The sequence below is a fragment of the Geotrypetes seraphini genome, chromosome 6, assembly GCF_902459505.1.
Source record: "Geotrypetes seraphini chromosome 6, aGeoSer1.1, whole genome shotgun sequence".
Classification (NCBI taxonomy): Eukaryota; Metazoa; Chordata; class Amphibia; order Gymnophiona; family Dermophiidae; genus Geotrypetes; species Geotrypetes seraphini.
The window spans coordinates 200,880,860-200,894,369 of NC_047089.1; the positions used below are offsets into that span (position 1 = coordinate 200,880,860).

The 13,510-nt window shown below is 45.6% G+C and overlaps 1 protein-coding gene across 2 annotated transcripts in view; it reads right to left on the bottom strand.

The window, feature by feature from the left end:
- Window positions 1–13,510, bottom strand: part of EBF2 (EBF transcription factor 2) — a 334,854-nt gene that overhangs the window by 309,889 nt on the left and 11,455 nt on the right. For both annotated transcript variants that reach the window (XM_033949045.1, XM_033949046.1), the window contains exon 6: window positions 3,179–3,247. In XM_033949045.1, coding sequence (XP_033804936.1) covers window positions 3,179–3,247 — 69 coding nt within the window. The remainder of the gene's footprint in view (window positions 1–3,178; window positions 3,248–13,510) is intronic.

Here is a 13,510-nt window from a genome sequence, read left to right on the forward strand (position 1 = left end):
TATGTGGGGGTGGGAAGGGGGCGACGTAAAAATGATCAAAAACGACAGGTAAATGGGATAAATAAATATCTGGGCAATCAGCTAGTATATCCTATATAATAAAAAGCTAGCCGCGCATGCACACTCAGACCTGCGTGATCTGTCTTCCCTGATCCGTAGGTCTGTGGCCAGAGTGCGTATGCGGTGGACAGATCGGGAAAGCACAGCACAGCCGGCGACTCCCCCCCCCCCTCACTCACTGCCAAAACCACCACCTCCTCCTTCTCGCCGGCTCACCCGCATCTAAAAATAAAGAGAAAAGCGCTGCACTGCGCTAACGCTGGCTTTGCTGTCTTCTGTCCACTGCGGCCCGCCCTCTCTGACTACTTCCTGTTTCCGCTAGGGTTGGCCGCAGTGCATAGAAGACGCCGAAGCCAGCGGCTGTAGCCGCCGATCTCCGTTCCTCCGGAGGGGGAGGGGCTGGGAGGAGAGGGATCGCGGCCACTCAGCGCCCACACCGAGGAGCCCTGCAACTTTCCGCTGCTCGGGACCCGACTCATTTGCCGCCCCCCCCTCTTCCCTTACCGCGGGCCCGACTGGCGATTTAAGCAGCGTGTCAGCAGTCTTCACACGCTGCTTCGGGCCCTTCTACTGCCCTGATTTGCTCCGAACGTGCCAGAGTAAATCAGGGCAGTAGAAGGACCCGAAGCCGTGTGTGAAGAGTGCTGACACGCTGCTTAAATCACCAGTCGGGCCCGCGGTAAGGGAAGGGAAGGGAAGGGGGGGCGCATTTGTAGTCGTGACTGTGGGAAGGGAAAGGGGGTAGAGGAAACGCTACAAGAAGAAACACACAGGGGAAGGTGCACAGGGAACTGGTGTGGGGGGAGGGAAATGGAGGGGGAAGGAATGCTGCTTTGGACAGACAGACAAAGGGAGGAAGGGAGACAGAAAGACACAGGGGCAGGTGCACAGGGAACTGGTGTGGGGGGAGGGAATGCCGCTTCGGACAGACAGACAGAGGGAGGAAGAACACAGAAAGAAAAGAAGAAAGACACAGGGGCAGGGAGATATACAGAAAGACAAACAGACAAAGGGGGCCAGGAACAGAGACAGACAGAAAGAAAGACAGCGGGAGTTGCATCAGGAGGGATGCGGGATGCCGCAGAGGGAACTTTTCCAATGGGTGCAACTGGGCGGCTGTCAGGAGCCTCTGATCAGAGGCAGAGCAAGGTAAGTGTATCATAGGGATAAGAAGGAGGAGGGGGGGAGAAAAAGAAAGGGACTCCTACTGCTGGACAGGGGAGAAGGAAAGAGGTGCTGATGGACAGGGTGTGTGTGAAGAAAAAGGAACGGAGGCCTAATGTTGGACAGGGGGAGAAGGAAGGTGCTGCTGGACAGAGGGGAAGTAAAACAAAGGGAGAAGGGCTGCTGCTGCATAAGGAGAGCTGTGAAGGGGTGGTGGTGGACACAGGGGAGGTAAAAGGAAGGGAGAATGGACAGGGTGAGCAGGCAAGGGGTGGTGATGGACAGCCAAGGAAAAAGAAAGACAGAAAGAAAGAAAGCGGCTAAGGAGAGAGAGAGAAAGAAATAGAGAGACACACACACATATATTCTAGCACCCGTTAATGTAACGGGCTATAAGACTAGTATATATATATATATATATATATATATATATATATATATAAAAGGAAGTAAAGTGTTGAAAAAGTTTTTTTTGTGGATCAATGAAGAGTTGAGCTGAGATTTAGGGCTCCTTTTACTACGGTGTGTTAGGGCCTTAACGCGCAGAATAGCGTGCGCTAAATTACCGCACGCACTAGACCTTAGCGCCAGCATTGAGCTGGCGTTATTCTAGAAGCGTACCGCGTGATTTAGCATGCGGTAATTTTGTGCTTGCGCTCAAAACGCTAGCGCACCTTAGTAAAAGGAGCCCTTAGAGTCATGTACTCTAACGGCCATCTGAAGATCCAGAGAGCTGCACTATTCTGAACTATATTTGATGTGTGACACCTAAACTTTATAGCACACAACCCATAAAGGGAGCGTGGCTATGGAAGGGCCATTGGCGGGTCAAGGATGTTCCCTGAAATTAGGCACCATGCTATAGTGTAGGCTTGCTTATGTGCCCAGCTGCCATTAGTACACCAAATAAGTGCCGTACCCAAAGTTACATGAAAGCAGTGTCGTAGTAAGGGAGGCAGGGGGGAAGACCACCCCAGGCGCCATCTTCACAGGGGGCTGCTAGCACTTCTCCTCTCTGCGCCTCTGTAAGTCTTCACTAGTGCGAGCAGCATCTTCCACTTGCTGTTTACGCCGGCCTTGGTTTCTTTCTGACATCACTTCCTGGTCACAGGACCAAAACATGACATCAGAAGGGAGCCAAGGACGCTACTCATGCCAGAGAACATTTCAAGAGGTATGTGGGAGGCGGGGGCGCTCAAGTGTCGAGGAAGAGTGGCGGGGGCACTCAAGCGACGGGGAAGAGGGGAGGGTGCATGGCACAGCAATGCTGGCTGCCAACCTCCCTTGCTACGTCACAGTGTGCAAGATTCATACTAAGCTAGTATTTTGCAAAGGGAATTCTGCGTAGAGCGTCCTTTGCAGAATACTAGTTTAGCATGTTTCTTACTAGTGCCTAACTAGGCCATTTATAGAATTCTCCCCTTAACCTTTAGAATTGAACACTTCTAGCAGCCATAGAACAAATGTTAGCACCTGAGTGCTGCCAGTACCTGCATATCTTATAGTACCTGTAACTTGCGCAAGTAAGTAGGAGCCCTGCCCAAGCTCCGGCCCTGTGCATCCCTTGCAAATGTGCTCTCGTAAATGTTAGCACCTAGTTTATAGAATTGCTCGAGAAACATAAGAAGAGAATGCAAAAAAACTATAGGGGACCCTTTTACTAATGTGCACTAAGCAGTTAGCATGTGAATTAGTGCGCAGTAACTTATCATATGGCTGCAGAAATCACCACTAAGCTGGCATGACAGTGTGAACTGATTCATGCATCAAATGTATAACCTGTTATGGGTCAAGAAATGGTCAGGAAACTGTACTGTGCATGATCACACAGACTCTGCACTTATTGGATAATAATTTGGGGTCTTACAGTCTGGCTACTGCAAAACCTTACTGCACTTTAGCAAGAGAGACCCCAATTTGCCTTAGAGTGAAAAAAATGTGCTCCGTTTCCTACCTGTCAATGATGACTGGATCTGAAGGGGTCTCGTTTCTGTTCCCACAACTTTTCTTTTCACAGCATCGACTAAAGAGAAAAATTAAATACTAAATAGCAAAATCTGTCTAAAAAGAGGTAGCTAAAAATTAACCACTATAGAATTCAACAAATACACACAGACGATGAGTTTCCTCTCTGTGCTTCCTCTCTCCACATACACCTAAATAAAGGGAGCAGACACCCACAAGACAACACTGACTCGTCCGATACTTTTCCGCTGTGCTTCCTAGTGCAGCCTGGCTTTCACTAGGAATTTGTCACACCCTGCAGTTTTGTGCAAATTCTTCCTTTCACGATATATTCTATCAGATCTTTCAAGATCTGCAGGCAATTAAATTCTTAGTCGACAGAGATATCACTTTGCAATCTAGAGACATAGGCATGCAGGATTTCTGAAACGTTTTCTTTTGCCTGCCACATAAATCTGAAACAAAAATTGTAATTTCACTATCTTAACCAGGACTTAGTGGCAAATAAGACTTAATGATACCTGAGGGCTCCTTTTACAAAGGCGCGCTAGGGCCTTAACGCACAGAATAGCACGCGCTAAATTGCCGCGTGCGCTAGCCGCTACCGCCTCCTTTGGAGCACGCAGTAGATTTTTGGCTAGCGCACGCTAATCCGGTGCGTGCGTTAAAAAATGCTAGCGCACCTTTGTAAAAGGAGCCCTAAGTCTTAATATAATATTTTCTAGAAATGAAAAGCCCAAAAGTTTCCTCTGCTCTGCAGACCTTCCATCTCAGTAGAACTGATATACCTTGGGCTGTGATACTATTTCATTCATTACTTCCCAGTGGATTTTATTTTATTTTTCATTTTTACCCCTTCCCCCATCTAGCTGTGCCATCACAGTGACAGGAACCACAGACTGCAGCTACTTCTGGAACCTAGCACGTGTGCATCCTAAGTTCAGCCACTAGAGGTCACTATTGCACAATGACTGGGACATCCTCCCTTTAGAGCTGGGGACACTCCTGTAATCATTAGTCCTAAAAGAAGGACATGGAAATTAAACACAGGTCTCCACCCTAGCCATACCCACCACTGCCTCTGAGCCACCAGACTGGCCAACTGCAATGCATTTTAAAGTGAGCACGCCTCCAACTAATTGCATAATTTTTGACTGTAGTATTCAAGTTATCTCCATGCATTACCCACATTAGCAAAAGTAACTTACCGGGATTACACTAAATATTTGCTTAAGTAGTCATAATTTCAAACAAGCATATGTAATCTACCCACCACGTCAACGCCACAATTCAAAATATGTATACAAAACTTCTTTGAAATAAGAAATGTATGCCCAATGATAGTCTCTCCAAAAGGGTCTGTTTAATTTCACTTGTAGTGGCTTTATGAGGGTTGTATGTTTTGAAAACTTCTGGTTATTCCGGGTTTAGTTCATTTCCACTGAGATTTCTCTCAATGATGACGGAAACACTGAAAGAATGTTTCCTGACAAGTGCAACTTAACAGATGATTTCTGAGTTAAGCCACATTCTACTTAACTTTAGATGCCAGTGGTTTAAAACATCCATTTCCAATTGACGCATTTCTTTTAGTGGAAATAAAAACATATCATCCTATTGTTTCTCCTTAGAGTAGAACTCAGTTACACAGCACGCTATACAGTGGAACATTTCCTTGACATGTGCTGGTCGAAAGCAAAGCCTCCAAATTGTGAAACAATTCCAGTTATCATAAATAATCACTGACTGGCTTATCTGAAGAAGGGAGCCATGGGGTCTTAAAAACTCATGTGTTACAAGGTCTTCGGATAAATCTTACATAAGTCTAATCCACGGGTTCTCAATCCAGGCAGACAGATTTTCAGGATACTCACAATGCCTGTGCTTGAGACAGATTTACCTACAGTCGAGGCAGTGCATGCAAATTTATTGCATGCAAATTTATGGCACGTCCCGAGGACTGAGTTGAGAACCTATGGTCTAACAAAATACAGTATGTCCTCCAAAAACTGCAGCACCTGCTTGACTGCTAAAAATCTGTACTATCTAAGCATCACATCGTATTTTAAGTAGAATATCACTATAACCAAGAGTTTTTTAAACAGTCAATGGGGGTCAATTTTCAAAGGTTTTTGAGAGGCATCTGAATTGTCCCATTAAAAAGTGGGTGATTTTGGAACTGAATTAGGTCAAGGGAAAAAAAGATGATTAGTCTATGTACAGTACACTTTCCCCTCCCTATTTGCAGTTTCAATGTTCGCGGTTTTGATTATCTGCATTTTTTTCCCCAGGCCCCCCCCCCCCCCCCCCGAGAAAAAACGGCCCTGGGACTTGGAGGGAGGTTATCAGAGGCAGCGAGGAAGCGATCAGAGGCAGCGGGAGGCAATCAGAGGCGGCGGGGGAGCGTTCGTAGGTGGCGTGGGGGCAATCGGAGCATGGACCTTACCTGGTAGTCTACTGGTGACGCGGAGCAGGAGTGATCTTCCTACACTCCTGCCCCGTGCAGAGCCATGCTGTGAGTTCCCGTGGTGTCTCGAGACTACAACAGGGAGTTCCTGTTGTAGTCTCATGAGACCACAGGAACTCAGCAGCACGGCTCTGCACGGGGCAGGAGTGTAGAAAGATCGCTCCTGCCCCGCGTCACTGCTAGACCACCAGGTAAGGTCCGGGGGTAGGTTAGAGCGATTTTTCCCTATTTGCGGGCCGGCTCTGCCCCTAACCCCCTCAAATAGGGAGGGAGAAGTGTACCTAACACTCCTAACAGGATCTCAGAAAATCAGTTGTAGGCCTAAATTTAGCTCTCTAAACCTTATTAGTCTAAATTTAGGAGCATTTTCGAATTGGAAACTCAAGTACCTACTCCTGGCTGATAATCTTGCTAAATCTAGGCCTCGCTACATGAAGCACTGAGTAATTTATTTTTTTATTCACCCCAAAGTGTTACTATGGGCCTGTTGTACTAAGCCAGTGGGTCCCAAACCTGCTCTGGGGTACCCCCCAGCCAGTTAAACTTTCAGGTAATCCACAAGAATCTCTCCACCCCCTGAAACACACTGTTCACATGCAGTGAGTCATGAAGTACTCCTGGGTCACCACAAGTGTAAGAATTTCAATGGCAGGGAGTGAGGTTGCCATTATACTAGCACCACCTCTCCACAATAAATATACATGGTTGATCCTTGAAACAAATAAATTCGATCATCTCTCTCCACTTCTGCTAAAACTTCATTGGCTCCCAATTATTTCTAGAGTCTACTTTAAATGTGCCTGCTTTACATTTAAGATCTTGTATGGCATCTTTCCTTCCTTACTTCCTCTATCTTGGAACGCTACAAGATCTGAGATTACCAGACCTACTCAAAAACTCAAATTATCTTTTCCTAGGCCGAAAGGCGTTATCTATCCTGGCAAACTAGGGAAGTCTCTTCTTCTCAAAATTACTGAGCTCTGGAATAATTTTCCTGTCCAGTTGTGTGAATTGGGCTCTTTCCAATTATTCCAAAAACATCAGAAAATTTGGCTTTTTTTCAAAATCATAAACTGCGCTTCCCTCTATATCATCCTTAATTCCTATTGTTATTTTTCTTTTAATTCTGGAACCGTGCCGAGCTCTATTTTTATAGAGAAGATGCCTAAGGTTTAGTTTAGTTTAAATATGCATTCAATGGAGCCAATGTGTGGGCATCGTGAAAACCTGACCTGGGACGGGTTTGAGAATCACTCTGTTAAAGGGTCCCTCCCACTTTGGGTTGGGTTTACTAGTGCTCACTAATGCTAGTAATGTGTGTTAATAATTTGCAGTAAATAACATGTCTAGAGCTGTACCGAAAAGCATATTTCATTATTCAGCTGAATACAAATAATGAAAAATATTATTTGGCCGAATACAAATAATGGTCATTGAACTTTAACATAACCAATAATAAAAGAGGCAACGTGAAATCAGAGCTCAGATGTTTATAAAGCACAGTAGAATGCCAGATTATTTGTATACAAATCTAAATCACTATTCGGCTGAATACGAATAATATATATATAATATATACTATTTGCGGTTGAATTGAATATTTTATTTATTAAAAAAAAGTTTATATGCCGCCTGTTGCCAAGCAGTTTCTAATTAAACATGTGATGAAATATTACTGTTTATTGCATTGGTTACCAATAGAGGCGAGAATATTGTTCAAGTTTGGTTGTATCTGCTTTAAGTCATTGAATAATCTTCTACCTAGTTATCTTTGTGATCATTTAGGATTTGTCAACAGAATGCACCCTACGCGGGAACTACAGTTATTTGCTTTTCCATCTACAAGGGGTTATGTCTACAAATGATTCTTTAATAGAATTCTATTGTATCAGGCAGGTGTATGGAACAAACATTTCGGTAATTTGATATTAAACTAACATATTTAGCATTTAGAGAAATGTTAAAAACATATCTATTTGATAAATTCTTTTAACTTGGGATTATAACTCATAAATGTACAGTAATTTATTACTTTTCTAACTGTACAGAACTGATAGTTACAGTATACAAGTACACTGTTATGTTATACCATTAAGACAAAATATCATTACGAAGACAAGAACATCTTACTTTGCATCATCATTACTAACTGCTAAGAGATATTACATAAATGTTTTAACAAATAACTGTGTTTTCCGGAATTTCTTGAAATTTACACGATCAGCACAGAGTTACAAGTTCCCTGTTAATGCACTTCACGTTTTCACGCCAGCTATTGAGAACGATGTGTCCGACTACGTGCAGATGAAGCAGTGAAACCGATACCCCTGACGCAGCAAGACAACGCGAAACGGGAGATTCCCGGTTGGGTTCACTAGCGGCTTTGCCCAGGATTGTGGATTGAGAAGTGCCTGGCCTCTTTGCTTGACTTTGGACCGCAGTGCTTTTGTGCCCCTTGTCCACATTTTCACGTTTGGGGTTGTGTACCCCAGGTGCTGTTGGACATTTACTTTGCAGGCTAGTACAGTGCTTTTTTGCCCTACAGTTTTTACGTCTATGTAGGAGTGTTTTGTAGAAGTGGAGTTTTTTTGCCAAATGAAGCAGAACTGAGGCTTTTTCTCCACTTCTTTTTTCTTTTTTTTTTATGTGCTTGTCTGTGTTTCTCCTGCTGGTTTAACATTTGTGCTGTATGAGTGTGTGTGAAAGGCCTTCTAGCGCTGCAGAGGTTGTACCTTTTTCCATATGGGGTTTTGAATGAATGGTATAACGGTATAAGCTGACCCTTTATCCCTAGTTTAAGAGTGTAATTATTCTGGACACCCCAGTAATCAGCCTCGCGGATGAATTCAGCAGCAATTGTAATGCCTTACATTTTGTCTTGGCTATTCCGAGATAAAGCGAGTTGCAATAATCTAATCTTGACAATATTAACCCTTACACTACTGATCTGAAATCATAGGGTGTCAACATAGATTTCAGCCTGTGCAGAATATGTAGCTGAGCAGAACCTCCTTGAATGGTCTTCGAGATTTGTTTTCCCATTCTTAGGGCAGAATCCAAGCAAACCCCCCAGAACCACCATCTCTTTCTTCACATTTAGTTGGACACCCATCACATTCATAGACTCAGGAAATATTCCATCCCTGTCCTAACTAGTACATGTCAGTACGCAGTGATGTGGTAATGCCTTTTAGTAAATCTATCCTTTGTATTCATAGGGGAGAAGGTTTAGAGCATCTGGCCCATATGAATGCAAAAGTGATGTGTCATAACTACAGCAGAACAAGGTTACTTATTAGCTTTTCATTATTTTTTATTTTTTTAGATTTAGCTTGTGCCTTTTCTGTAGTAGTTTAAGGCAAGTTACAGCCAGATACTGTGGGAACTTTCCTTGATCCAAATTTATCTAATTTCGTACCTGAAGTAATGGATTTTTTTACTAAAATGCATTAAGTTTTGGGCTTAACATGCTATAACACTGAATTTTAACACACGACAAGCCCAAAATTGACACTGCATCGGAAAGGGGCTTTCCCACAATGTTTTATATTTAAATCTTTTTATTAAGCAGTGACAACAGCAGGTACAACAATAGCATAAACCAGGTTTACAATATCAACCAATTACCGTGAAGGACTGCAATAACATTTGGTTTAACATGTGCTACCTGCTCTAAATTAATGAAGGAACACTCAGGCCCTGATTCTGTATAGGACGCCCGGGAGAGGTGTCCTATACAGAATCGGGCCTACACTAAACCCCGATTCTGTAACCGGCGTCCATGTTACAGACACCGGTTAGAAAATCGGGTTAGATTAGACACGGGCCGCTACACTTATCGCGGCAAGGGATATGTATAGCAGCCTCCTGTCCCATCGCCGGCAGGAGGATGCCCAACTCCTCCTGCCGGAACCCCGGAACCCCCCTCCCCCCAAAGTCGTAATCGCCGGCAGCAGGATGCCCAACTCCTCCTGCCGGAAAGCCAGACCCCCTCCGGACACCCCCCCCCCAACTAACCTCCCTCCTCCAACTAACCTTTAAATGTTGGTCGGCTGGAAGGGTCTTGCTGCCGTCCAGCCGACAGGCCCGCCTCGTGGAATGAGACGGGCCCGCCCCTTCCTGGTCCATCCCCGCTAAATCTAAGGCCTGATTGGCCCAGGCTCTAGAAGCCTGGACCAATCAGGCCTTAGGCATAGCGGGTCCGCCCATCCCCACTAATCTAGAGCCTGGGCTAATCAGGCCTTAGATTTAGCGGGGATGGGCCGGGAAGGGGCGGGCCTGTCTCATTTCCACGAGACAGGCCTGTCGACTGGACGGCAGGAAGACCCGTCCAGCCGACCAACATTTAAAGGTTAGTTGGAGGAGGGAGGTTAGTTGGAGGGGGGTCCAGAGGAGGTCCGGCTTTCCGGCAGGAGGAGTTGGGCATCCTCCTGCCGGCGATTATGAGTTTGGGGGGGAGGGGGGTTCCGGCAGGAGGAGTTGGGCATCCTCCTGCCGGCGATTACGAGTTTGGGGGGGAGGGGGGTCTGGGGGATTCCGGCAGGAGGAGTTGGGTATCCTCCTGCCGGTGATTACGAGTTTGGGGGGTAGGTGGGGTCCGGGGTTCCGGCAGGAGGAGTTGCAGCAGGGAGATCTCTTGCCGCGATAAGTATAGCAGCCGCGTCTACTTACAATGTAGACCAGCATTTTGCTGTCCTACATTTTAAGCGTCTCTTCCTCTACTAGGGAGACGCTTAGGGCCGCCTAGGTTCGCCTAAGGCGAGCTTAGGCGTCTTGCGGGCCTCCCTAGGCTCCCGGAGGCACCTTCAATATAGGCGGCCTGCCTGGGGAGCATTTTTTTTTTTTTTAACGTGCATCCCGATTGGCTGATTAGACAGCTGTAGGATGCCTACAGCTGCCTAAAATCGGAACGCACTTTGCAGAATCAGGGCCTTACTGTCTCCTATTTAGGAGATGCTCAATGCTCCTGTGTTAACAGTGCATTAGCCAGACAGGGCCAGATTTTGTACAGTGTGACCAAAGTTGTTTATGCAAATCAGTGCACGCTGTTGATTTGCACGCACAACTTAAATCATTTCACAAACTAATCAGTGCCAATAAGTGTCAATTAACAAGTAATAATTGACACTAATGTGCACTAATTAGAAGTTACATGCAAACTTTCTATGCGCCTTCTATAAAGTGCTGCGTGTAAATTCTAGTGCATGAATATCAAAAGGGGGCACGGCCAGGGGAGAAGGGTGGGCGGATCATCATCAGCATAGCGAAAGAAGGAGGTGGCTGGGAAGTGGCACCCGGCACCACCTTATCATATGCCCCCACACTCTTCCCTTGCCACAGCCATACCCCAGTATCCCTCCCCCACCGTGCCCCCCCCTTCCCTCCCCAGATGATCCCGTGACCAGGAATTGAGGTCAGAGGGCGAGCTAAGGCTGGCACGTGCAGCAGGTTAGAGATGCAGCTCACTGCCGGCAATCATTTGAAGAGGGTGGGTGAAGAGGAGGAAGGGTGCCGGCACCCTGGTGGTTCAACCCCCCACCACCACCACTCCCCCTCACTATGCCACTGTGGATCATGGACATTCCTAAAACTTAGGTGCACTGTTATAGACTACGCCCAATAGACATACAACTTAGGCACAGAATATCAAATTCATGACCCATTCCCTATAATGTGCCAGCTGGCTAATGCTTTCATAACCACTTTCTGCCTATGCCCTCCCCTCCCCCCCCCCTCCCTGATTGAAAAATTTAGCTATGCATGACAACAGGCAAATTACTGCAAAACCCCATATCAGAGTCACGAGTAACATATTTCTGCATCTTAACTACATGTTTAGGGCTTAACATATTACATATATAATATATATATATATATATATATATATATATATATATACACATATACACACATACATATACACACATACACATTATATAAAGTATACAAATAAAGCGTAACCCCTTTCCAAACCCCACCCTTAGCAATGCCTCTGCTGAAGCTGATGAAAGGTACTCATATGTGTATATTACATATTACATATTTTTATAAAACACTATTTTGGTGCATAAAACACCATTTTTAATAGCAGAGATAGCATGGACGGGAGCACCTGGGAATCACTCCTGTCCTGTCTACACCCTAGATTGCCAGTCATTGCAAGCAGTGGTGTAGTAAAGGGGGGGGGGTGAGGGGGCAGTCCAACCCAGGTGCCACGTTGGTGGGGGTGCCCATACTCCTTCTCCTCTCCACACACACCCCTCTTCCCATTCCTCCTCTCCACATGTGCGCCCCCATTCCCTTCCCCCCTACCTCTAGCTGAAGAAGCTGTTCGCAGCGCTCAACAATGTGCTCTTCGTGACCCCCCCCCCCTATTGGTTCTCCCACTGACGTCACTTCCAGGTGCCGCACATAGGAAGTGAGAGCCGACAGTGTCGTGAGGAGCACATTGACCACCACGAGCAACAACTTCAACTAGAGGTACGGGAGAAGGGAAAGGAAGGGAAGGGGGAGTGCGTGGCAGGTGGGATCGGAGGGCAGGGACGGGGCGCCTCTCATCCTTGCTACACCACAGACTGTAAGATACCCCCCAAGTGGGGCACCTATAGGTGGGAAGTTGGGAGGTGGAGGGAGGGCTGGAGACAAACAGAACGAAGCACAAATTTTCGGCTTCTGCTGAAACCACAGAGTCAGCTTTGGTCAAAACTGAAACCATGACTATAGCCTTTTGGCCTAAACCAAAACCAGACAGTAAAAGGATTTGGGCCCACTTTCAGCGCTGTAACTGAATCCAAAATGTGTTCGGCCTCTAGCTCTAACCACTAGGCTATTCCTTCTTACACAGCAGCAGATTCTCAGGCTATCCACAATGAATATTCATGAAGTGATTTGCATGTATTGCCTCCATTGGTGTTCTGTCTTTTTTTTTTAATCTCATTTAGGAGAGGCTCAGGGAAGAATGCCTATCTCCTGATGGAGTAAGTTTGCTAGGGGAGCATTTCCCCATCACCTCCTCCACTATTTATCATAAGGTGGTCCCCATGGTACCTGACATTTTCTCTAAGCCCAACTGTGTTTTTCAAACAGAGACCCCCCCTCCAGACAGAGTGAACATTGGCACAAGTGTGTTCACACTGTCCTTGGCAGTGACCCACTGTGTTCTCACTTATTACACAGCACTAATGGAATTCGTCAAGTCCGACAAAATCACACCAGCAAGTGGCAGATAAGATTTAAAGGTTTCAGTCATTTAATACTTGGATGCTGTGTGTGTTTTATGGGTTTATTTAATGCTGGTATCATGTCATAAGGTTTCAGTAAGTTTCTAAATCTCTAGTTTTTATGTCTTCGGTAGAGTTTATGCCCCTCTGAGGAGTATTGTGAGAGGCGCTCTACAGATAAAAATGAAATAGCTTTTTATAAAATTATGTAATATATACATAAAGGGCTCCTTTTACAAAGGTGCGCTAGCGTTTTTAGCGCACGCACCGGATTAGCGCGCGCTAGCCGAAAATCTATCGCCTGCTTAAAAGGAGGTGGTAGCGGCTAGCACGCGTGGCAACTTAGTGCGCGCTCTTCTGCGCATTAAGGCCCTAACGCACCTTTGTAAAAGGAGCCCAAAATGTATATAATATGCACATTCGAGTACTTTTCTCCAAGTTCAGCAGAGGCATTCCTATGGTTGGGTTTGGAAAGGGGTTACGGTTTATCTCTATACTTTATATAATATATAAGATCAAGAAAAACAAGAGTGGAATTGTCCAAATCAGAATGATGTGCACTTAAAAAGTGTCCTCCAACTCATCTGATGGTACAGAAAATCTTTATTCTTCCAATGATGCAATAATACATTCA